The sequence below is a fragment of the Vigna radiata genome, chromosome 11 (genome assembly GCF_000741045.1).
Source record: "Vigna radiata var. radiata cultivar VC1973A chromosome 11, Vradiata_ver6, whole genome shotgun sequence".
Taxonomy (NCBI): Eukaryota; Viridiplantae; Streptophyta; class Magnoliopsida; order Fabales; family Fabaceae; genus Vigna; species Vigna radiata.
The window spans coordinates 9,305,143-9,316,256 of NC_028361.1; the positions used below are offsets into that span (position 1 = coordinate 9,305,143).

Here is an 11,114-nt window from a genome sequence, read left to right on the forward strand (position 1 = left end):
TTAATAAAAAATTTATACTTATTTCATTCATCCATATCAATATCTTTTGTTTATACTTGTCTCTTTAGTCAAACTCATTTTCTCCATTAACAATTATTTTCTTTGTTAAAATTTTTCACCTCATCTCCATTGAATCTATTTTACTACTCTTCTTCATCTACTATTTTTTTTTTTAATTTTTGATAAAAATTATTAGTAATTTGATTCACCTTTTTCATCATCTGTTCCTTTTCTTCTTTTTACTTATCGTTGTCCAGTTGCACCACTGCCAGTGCCAACCTCCTTCTCTTTCTCATTCTTTCATTCTGCATTTTTCTCCTTCGTTGCCTCCACCACTGACGTCATTATGCTACAGCCGCAACACTCTTACTGTCATTGCACCATCTCGCCACTATGGCAACCATTGATGCACCTTTTTTTACTCCTCCTTCTTCTACTCCTTCTCTTCTTTCTCTCACATGTGTATAATTAATTTATAAACATATTTCGTTAAATTTAACGAGAAATTCGGCGTCGACAGATATCAAGAAATTCAATTACCAACAAATTTTACTATGAATTAAAGCAGGAAATGTAGTACCATTTTACCTATTGAATTTACCGAAGAGAAAAAGTTGTGATAATATCAATTCTAGCTTATCTACCAATTTTATTGATGGATATTTACTATCATATTTTTCGCCGGTAATTCAAATTCTAAATCATTAACATATTTTTTTGAGAAACTTATTTTTTTTCAATAAAACTGTTTTACCAACGAATTTATTTTCATCAGTTGGTAATTAAAGAATTTCTTGTATTGGGTGGAAATTCTATAAATCTGAAATTTTGGGATCTAATTGTATACAAAATTAGGAAAGGACTGAGACAACTGAAGGGTAGATAGTTATCCTTTCAAGGTGGAGTGTCTTAAGTATTGTTTTATTAAATACTGTAATTTAGGATTTAAGATTTAAAGTTTAAGTTTTTTTCTCTAAAAACATAAAATAATAAATAAATTATAGTAATAATGGTATTAAACTATATAACATGTATTTTTTTAATAACATAACATTAATAAATATGATATAAATATTAATTTAAATATAATAAAATTACAATATGTTAAACTAGTTAATAAAATGTATAATTTTATATGTAAGATATATTAATAATGTTAAATCTTTCATTAATATTTGTATTCAAGTTAATATTTATATATAATAAGAATATATATATATATATATATATATATATATATATATATATATATATATATATATATATATATATATATACACACACATTGATATTGATATGCTAAGTTAGGTAATAATAAATTTATAAATATTAATTATAGTAAAGTTTATGTTTTCTTTTAATTGGTTGTTAACTTAAAACATCTTTATTAAATATGTTACATTAATATATATACATTTAATTTTTAATTAGATAAGTTAGTTCACTTCAAAGAGTTATAAAAGAAAATGAAAAACTGAAATGAGTTAATGTTAGAAGTCTAATCCCACAAACTCGTGTCTCAATCCCTTTCACATGAGACTTTTAAGATTATGACTTTAAAAAAAAAAAAAAAAACTCTCAATTAAATGGAATAAAAAAATAGAAACTATTTTGTGAGAAGTGAAGGGATCAACTTATGGATTATGGATTATGGACCTGAATGAGAATTGTGCACTGTATTTGAACACTAATATATAGGGATCATGTTATGAAAACACGTTAAACTCAAAAGAGGAAGTATGATATAATTTTATTAAATAATAATCTTTTTATAAATACAAACAGAATCAAAATAATAAATTGTAACAGAAGCAAAATGCTAAACTTTCTACAAAAAGCCACTAAATTAATTGAGTAATGAAAATAAATAACTTTCTAAAACTTGGCTAAATAGCATGAAAACAGAGAAACTGTTAAACAAATCCACACGTTGAACACAACCTAACGTGGCTAAACAGTACAGAAAATAAAAACATTAACTAATAATTTCAAATGATAGTTAATGTGGGCGTGTTTACTAAAAAAAATATTATATAATGAAGGTTATTTTGTAGAGGTTATAAAAACCCTCTACAAATAAACATTATTTAAAATCATTATAATGAGTTGTCTGATTGCTATTAATGGTAGGAGTTTTAGTTTTTCTTTTAAGAGGTTTACAACGTTTCTAATTAAAAAGTTTCTAACATTTCCATTTAACTTCATATTTTCTAAAAAATATGTCTCTTTTTTCCCTTTTTCCTAAAACTTAAGCGGATTTTTATTTTTCTCAAAACCTCTTGCTGCCAATTTGATCAGACTCCTTTTTCCCTTTCTTTTTTAACTTTGCTCCCAACTTTCATCAGACCCATTCCAAAATATCTCTTCCTATTTTTCCCCAAATCTCAACCCTCAATTTCCACTTCAGTTTTGTTCAGATCCTTCGTCCGGAGCTTTCGTCCAGTGCTTTCGTTCCATTGTGCTCGTCGGCTAGGTTGAGCAAAGTGTGGTCGCCCACCAGTTCAGCAAAGTATGGTCGTCGGCCAGGTTCAGCAAAGTGTGGTCGTCGTGCGCAACCTAACTCGCGACCAGGTTTAATTCTTCAACCTGGTATTTTTCCCGAACCCTTTTCTAAACCTCTTATGCCCTGACATCAATGTTGTAGTAGAAGGTTGTTGCTTTGAATTTATAGACATCCCTTTTGATTTTAAATTACTGTTGATAATTGTGTGGTTTGTAACTAAGAAATTATGGAAAACGTGGTTTGTCTGATTATCTTTGCCATTGTGTTGGTCTGTTATGTATGTATTAATATTAAAAATCAGAACTAGAGTAAAAAGGTTATTTGTCTTGGCTGTTGAAGGTTGGATTAAGTTTCTTTTACGTAGTCAACTGATATTATGAAAGTAGAAGTCTTTTGTGCATTGTTGTTACTGGATCTGTGCGTGTTTAATGAATTTTGGAAAGTTCCTTTTGGACAAGTTGTAATATATTAGGTTTAATAGTTAGACAAATGAGTTAAGTAAAGATTGAACAGGTTGCATGTTAAAACTGGTACAAGATATGAGTTAAGTCTATTGCCTAGAGTTTGAACAGAATATGTTTTTAGTCTAATAGAAACAGCCTTAACATCAGAGACATTCCTGGAGCATGATGTATATTTGTACGTTTGATGCTTTTGCTGCACTGAAATTTTGGTTCTTGGTTGTTTATTGGTGCTGTGTTATATTTTTTAAAAGAAAAAGAAATTAGAGGTTTGATGCTTAATTTAGTACTCTCAGATTATAGGACTTAAGTATATGGGTTGATCATTGTAGTAGTTGCTGGTTTTGAGTGTGATGCAATTATACTCTGTTTTGTGTACTCTGTCTGTTTGAGGGGCATAGCTTGGATGTCTATGCATACTGTTAAAGTTTAAATACGGTTAAGGTATTCATATCTCCTTAGAGAAAAAATGTCTCCACTAACTCATGGATAAAGCATTGTGTTGACAAAGTATATTAAACTGAAATCATTAAAATACTAATTCAACTTAAGAATTTCAACATTAACAGCATATGTAAGGATAAGATCATATTATAAAAAAAGGTTATTTATATATAGCTGCTGTTAATCAACATTATATGTTCAATCTCATGTACAAAATAACTTTAAAAATCACCAAAGTAATCAAACACTGACAACTTCAAGTCCTCATGATGTGTTATAAATATCTTATATTAATTTTATCTTCCCGAATTTGGTTAAAGTTAAAATTATTTTATTTGCATAGAAACCTGATATATATATATATATATATATATATATATATATATATATATATATAATATTGTTTTCCTTATTTTTTAATCTTCTGTTATGAATGTTGATTTTAGTGGTTTTTATTTGTGAATTATCAGTTTAGTGCATGATAAGAGTTTCAGTTTGATAAATGATTAATTTATGAAAAACCGCAATTCCTAATAAAGATGGCATAAATTAAACAAATATTAAATAATTTATGGACTTTAATTTAGTCGTTTTAATTGGTTTTTAATTACATTAATGAAGAATAAGAAACTAATCTATGGATTTACAAGATGCAGTTGTTGAGCAAATAATGTCACCAAGATAAAAATATAGTTGACTCTATCTTTAAGAACATAAGAAACAAACATATTAAGGATTAAATATGTCATCTTTTAAAATGTTTTTCGTCAAACAAACTCCCTTATCTATTTACAGTATCGATCAAATTCCCTTTACTTACAATTCAAAATATTGGAATCTATCTTTCTTTTATAACTGTACCATAGAATCATTGTTTTTTATTGTATATTGATTTGCTATTTGAAAATTTTGTGATTTCACTTGGCTTATGATTATAAATTGTAAGGTTTGAATGCTTGTGTTATTGTACTGTGATATAATAAGGTATGTTGTTCATTTAATTCCAGCCATATAATTTTATATTCCTGTTAGGTGCTTTAAGTATGGTGGTGATTGTATTGGTTATTGCATGGGTATTGAAACTGGGTTATTGAAAAAATATAATGGAATAATGAGGAAAAGTTGGTGTTTTAGTTCATATAAAATTAGTTTTCTTATATGGTTTTAAAAGAAAAGTAATCTCTAGGCATGAATAAGTCTTTGAGCATTGACATATTTATCTTGGTCAAAATGATTGAATCCATAATTTGTTGAAACTAACGCATAAGTAGGTGGTGCAATGTTTATGGATTTTTTTAAATATATAATTGGTTATTTAGTTTTTTAAATTCTGGAAAATTGTGCATGATATAAAAGAAAAATTGAAATTTAAATATCTTTTTTTAAGTAATAAACTAGCTTTTTATAACTTGAAAAATCTGTATCTCTTTAATATTTTGATTATTTTGGGATATGAATTTTTACCCTCTAAACCTATTACTCTAAAGCTTACCATCAATAACAAGTAATGCAATATAAGCTTATAGTTTCAGCTTTTCTCCTAAACCACTTTGTAGGTAGTTCACAGATTCAAACGTGCTTATTAATAAGCTGGTGTTATAACTAAACTTGGGAGGCATTGTGTTATTACTGTGTTACTGAGTTGTTCTACTATTTGGCTGCCATCAAACTTTGGAATCTCATAGTTCTCAAGGTTAGTAAATTTAATTTCATTTGGAAGCATTTTATTTATTAATTCAATATTTGTTTGTATATTCATGAATATTGTTATCTTTTTGATGTGGTAGTGTATTCCATTTTGTTTAGGAATAATTTTGAATGGATTAATCTTGGCAACAAAAGTACAACAGTTTAGAATCAGCGCTTAAAGCATACATGATAATGAAATGAAGGAAGGAAAGATTCATGATGAATTTACCTCATTCTTTGATTCTCAACTTCAAGTAAGTTACTGATATAGTTGAAGCATTATGTCTTATATACTTTAATTATAAGCATTCCTTACTATTAATATTTTTGTTTTATCATTTCAGGAAGGTGGTGATGCAAATGAGCCCAAGTCTTCTTTGGGTGGTACAATAGGATCATTTGGTGCTAGAAACATTTAGAAAGTTTATGATGTCTTTTAGGATGAAACTATATTTAGCCTATGGATTTTGAGTAATTGAGTTTAGTTGTAATTACGATTCAATTTAACTTACTTTTATATACTATGGTGTTTTTGAGAATTGAATGTTTTAATGATATATAATTCAAGACTTTGGTAAAAGAAGTTTGTCATGTTTTCTTTGTCTTCATTATAGTATTTGAATTTTGTTACAAATAAATATTGTTCACGAAAGTATAAGCATTTTAATGGTGATATTTTCATGTAATATAAGCATAATAAAGTTGTAAACTCACAACCTAAATAATACAAATGAGACAGCTTAAAACATTTAAATTATAATTGTCAAATTGAATATGGTATTAATCCAAAATAAAATTGAAAATAACGGGATTAATCTCTACAGTAAAATAGTTGAAAATAAAAGAGGTTCCAAACTCCTACAAAATAATAGTTACTAATAAAAAAGGTTAAAACTCTCAACAAAAACACCTCTGCAATATGAATTGGATACTAGGGGCCATTAAAACCCTCCGCAAATTAATAGCGACGACTCTAATTGCGGGGGTTTGAAAAACCCCCGGAAATTAATTTGCGGAAGGTAAAAACCTCCACAAAATGGAAAATAAACCTCCACTAAATAATAGTTTTATATATCGGCGTGCTCTCCAATAGAACGAAAAACTGAAGGGTATGCGTAAACTGAAGGGAGCCAATATGACGACTCCTACAAAGATGTGCTTGTACAACGATGATTTTTGTAGAACTATTCCAAGCGCAGCACAGAAGGCAATCATCATGGACACTAGGGAGAGGGAAAGGCACCCAAACCCTGACATTATTTTGGTGGGCAATCTTCCTTGGAAGTCTGTTGGAGTATAATTCAATGTTTGAAGGTCAATGTATATAAATACTGTAAAGATAGAAGCCAAGAGAGAGATTGTATCAGCTACAATAAACACAGTAAACTGTTTATCCTTTATAAAAATCGGCAATCCAGTGTCTTGATGGAGACCCCCTGGAACAGTGAAGATTGCAGCGAACATCACAGTTATAACGAGAACGCCCACAATTGCAAATGTCCCAGCTGTTTCCTTTACCAATTTTTCTCCATCTTTCATCAGCTCCTTGTGCGTTTCAATAAATATCTCTTCAGGCTTCTTACCTTCATCATTTTTGGCTTCTCTACACTTCACATGCACAACTTCCTCCACCGCCTGCACTCATTGCATCCACGTTAATGCATGCATAGACTATATATTGCACTAGAGAGAAAAAACACTAATGAAGATGAATGCACCTTAAACCAGTCAATTTCTCTTTGCAGTTGCCAAGCAGCACTGGGTATGCGATTCAGATCAGACAAAGGTACTAAATGTGCCGCCAAATGCAATAGGTTATTGCCAAACATGTCTGTTGTATAGTTAATTATATCCTTATTTTCAGAGAGAGTAAGCACGAATTCGAACACATAGTATCTGCGATGAAGAACCGCATACGATAATATGTCTCTTCCATGATTGTCCGTTGCCAATAAGAGGTCATGGTTAGCTTTCCTCATAGCATTTATGAACTCAACATTTCCATGCTTTGCTGCTTCCAACATGGCATCATACATCAAAGCCTTCCGGAGTTGTGAACTATTCAACTTCGAAACACTATCTTTATAATACCTTAATATTTGTAGAAATTCATTTTTGTGTCTCTCTCTACTTTTGGATTTCAGTCCACATGAATGCATTGTCGATTCTGAAACAATGGGAGGGAAAATAAAATTACTTATGGTTTGGTTTTACTAACAAAAGATATTTAGAAATTTCATCATTTCAACCAACAAACAATTTCAGAATTTACCCTCCAGAATGTTAGACTCCGTAGACAGAATTTATTGTAATTATCGAATCTAAATAGTTACCATTAGTGTAATTTTAAATCGATTATTACATTTTTTTTCTTTAAGTTGTTTGAGTTTTGTATTTTTTTTAATAAGAGTTTAATACGCTAATCCAACTTGATTTGGAATTCAAATCAAACAATAAAAAATATCATCACATCTTTAATTCTTAACCAACATTATTTTAAAATCCATATCCACATTTTTAGTTTATAAAGTTTGATCACATTTGATGATTATAAATTTATTTTACAATTTAATAAATATTGTTTAAAACCTATATCTGATTGAAGTTAGTTCATCAAATAAATAATTAAAAAAAAATCAATTTTACTAATATGATCCAAAAATGGATGCAAGATATAACTTTGAGCATGGGTGTTATTTTATATGTTTAATATGAAATTAAATTAGATAGACTAACGAGTTTAATTCATGAACACATTATCAATTTAATTTTAATTAGACACACTAAATTAAATCAATTAATCCAAATATTCAACTTGGTAGGTTGAATAGAACTTGGTTGCACTCATAAGTTAAATATTTTATATGTTACTATATTATTATTCTGTAAATTCAAAATTGCTTGGTTGATACACATGGCATCACCTAATAACATAATGATTTAAATATTTGTATTTCTTATAAAATTATCCAATTTTAACTTTATACCTCATAAAACAGCTTTAGACTTTCATTTTCAAAGAGTTAATGCTTTTTAAAATATTGTTATGTAGCATTTGTTATCAACATATATAATATGTTTAGTCAAATGTGACCTAAAAATAGCAAGTAACACCTTTTAATGTCGATGATACAATGTAACAAGGTGATTTCTTTTAAAAAAATTGTAAATCTTTAAAATAAATATTTTTTGTGTACTTAAAATAATTATTTCAGATTTTAAAGAAATTAATAATATAATAATTAATTTAGATACAAATTTATAAACTTAAAATTATTAATATTAAAATAGTTTCGATATTATGAATAAAAAATTATAATTTGTTTGTCAATTAAACTATAAATTGATCAATGATATTAGTTAAGTTTGGACTACTAAAGGAATAGACACTCAATTCAAAACAGAGACATACCTTGATTATTTAAAATTAATGATTTTAATTTAACTTTCCAAACTAATATGTTTACGCGTCAAAATTCGTTTAAATCACTTATAGATACATGTTTACATGTATGCGATCCTATTTAAATATGTGATAAACTCAAAAGATGAATGAAAGAGACAAAGCAATACTTACCCACAAACTTTCTAAACATGTTCATAATTGCCAAAATCAAATCGACTAAAGTACCTGAAAGAACCATAAGAAGAAGTTTAAGTCAGTGGCATATCTTTTGTGCTTAATATTATTTTTCATCTTGTTAAGAGGACAAATAAAATAAATTATGCCTTATATATAATTGAATGAAAATATCATGAATATATAAATGAGAGAGAATATTTAATTATGCTAATTTATCTCTATAATTATGTTACTGTGTTACTATAATAGTGCAAGATTATTCCTACTCTGATATTATAATAATGCAAGATTATTGCTACTATGTTCATATAATAATGCAAGATTATTCCTGTAAGCAAAATATTTTAATATGGAAAATTATGAGAATATTTCTAATACTCTCCTTTAAGTTGATAGTAAAATTTGCATTTTATGGTAGATAAAACTTCTTTTTCCAGTTGTTTGGTGAATACATCGACAAGTTGTTCAACTAAAGGTACCACTAGTGTAGAAATAACATTTAACATCTAACGAAAGAAAATTCAACGTAAAAAATGACCGATGACAGTTTTGTAAATAAAACGTCATCATAGAAGTCGGTTAAATGGGTCACCGACTTCAAATAAGATATAGACGTCGGCTCCCCAAAGGTCAGACATCAAATGGTTTGCATGCAAGAAAAATCACTATTTTATTGCCTTTAAACGTCGGCTTTCCTCTCCACGAACGTAAATTTTTTTTGAAAATATATCATTTTTAAGCGTCAATATTGATTCTTCTACGACTTAGACGTTGGTTCCTTCCCCACAGACGTCAAAAAGGTGCGAAATTACCTTATTTGGGCGCCAATATATTGTTTTTGCTACTTAGATGTCACCCCCTCCCCACAAAAAGGTGTTAAATTACCTCATTTTGGACAACATAATTAATTTCTTAACCACTTAGACGCCGGTTGGGAATGGGACTAGGGATGACAAAAAAAATCACGGGCACGGGTATCTGCGGGTAAAATCTGCGGCGGGTAGTTACTATCTGCGGATATTTACTACGCGCGGGTAACGAGTAGAAGGTATTTTAATAACCGCTTCTAAATGGTTCAGGTACGGGTAGTATACTACCCAACCCGCGAGTACCCGTTACCCGCAAAAAATAATAAAAATAATAATTTATATATTTTTAATTATATTTAATTAGAAATAAAATTAAATTAAATTTTATTAAGTTAAATTTAATTAAAGTGAAATTTTAATTTATATTTAATTTAATTTACATTATATATATATATATATATATATTGTAATTTTATTTTAAAAATATATAAAATATAATTTTTTTTATTTTTTGCGGGTATCCACGGGTTTTAAAATACCCGCGAATATGTTCTAAACGGGTACCCAACGGGTAGGGGGTCGGGTCGCGGGTACATCTTTATCCGGCTCGTTGGGTTGCGGGTACACTATCTGTGTCTGACCTGACCCGTTGTCATCCCTAAATATGTCAAATACCCTACATTTTCACCCACTCCAGAATGCGAGCACTAGTTACACGTTTTCTCTCTTGTTGCATTCAACATCCTCCTCTGCTTTCTCTCGTTCGCCATTAACGTTCAGGTAAGTTTTCTTCCATTTTGAACTGTTTAAAATCATTTTGAATCGACTATATTACGTTTGAAACCATTATCTTTCATTTGCACCGATTAAAATTTGTTTTCATTAGCTTTTGGTGCAATTCTTAGGCATGTTCTAGGACAACTACGACGTCAATTTTCGGACCGTTGTTGTGCGTGTTTTTCTCCTCAGCCTCACAGTGACACCTGTCTACTCCCTCATATTCACAATTAGTTTCATATATTAGTTGTTGCATTTTCATTGGTTGTTACTACTTCTAAAATTTTGGAATTTTTTGTGGTGTATTCTTGTGTTGTATATTGATTTTTCATGGTTTCAATGGAAGAAAATATTGTTGAATTTTTTTTAAAAAAAAGCCCAGAAATTGACGTCTGTTGTTTTTACAACAGACGTTAATTAACGTATGTTATAAATGCAACAGATGTTAATTAAAGTCTGTTCAAAGACAATAGACGTCAATTTAATGTCTCCCACTGTGATGTCAAACATTTAATAGATGTCAAAAGACGTCAATTCAACGTCTCCCACTATGACTTCAAACATTTAATAGACGTCAAAAGTCTAAAATAACATACGTTAAAAGCTATTTTTGTGTTTGTGTGCATATCTAGTTGTGAATGAACTATCTTGAATCTTATATGAAGTGACAATCCATCTCTATATGTAGAGGTGTCAATTTAACCCATGGCCCCAGGGCCAGCCCCAACCCACTATTGAAAAAGCCCTATTTTAAGAAGTCCCTTAAGTAGGGGGCCAGAAAAAAGCCTCAACCCCCAAAACCCCCTCTCAAGTGGGTTAGGGTCAGGGTTAAAGTGGGTTTAGCCCCA

At 29.3% G+C, this 11,114-nt stretch overlaps 1 protein-coding gene and 1 long non-coding RNA gene across 2 annotated transcripts in view; one reads left to right on the plus strand and one right to left on the minus strand.

The window, feature by feature from the left end:
* The first annotated feature begins 2,279 nt into the window (after positions 1 to 2,279).
* On the plus strand, positions 2,280 to 5,677 carry LOC106777341. The gene is made up of 4 exons (XR_001376930.2): positions 2,280 to 2,589; positions 4,965 to 5,101; positions 5,215 to 5,351; positions 5,442 to 5,677. It is a non-coding gene; the product is annotated as an uncharacterized LOC106777341 (long non-coding RNA).
* A 309-nt stretch (positions 5,678 to 5,986) lies between these two features.
* LOC106776736 (ankyrin repeat-containing protein NPR4-like) overlaps positions 5,987 to 11,114 on the minus strand; it is a 10,609-nt gene continuing 5,481 nt past the window's right edge. Inside the window, exons 4-6 of the mRNA XM_014664207.2 lie at positions 8,675 to 8,728; positions 6,816 to 7,264; positions 5,987 to 6,732 (exon numbers count right to left, since the gene is read on the minus strand). Coding sequence (XP_014519693.2) covers positions 6,103 to 6,732; positions 6,816 to 7,264; positions 8,675 to 8,728 — 1,133 coding nt within the window. The 3' untranslated portion in view covers positions 5,987 to 6,102. The remainder of the gene's footprint in view (positions 6,733 to 6,815; positions 7,265 to 8,674; positions 8,729 to 11,114) is intronic.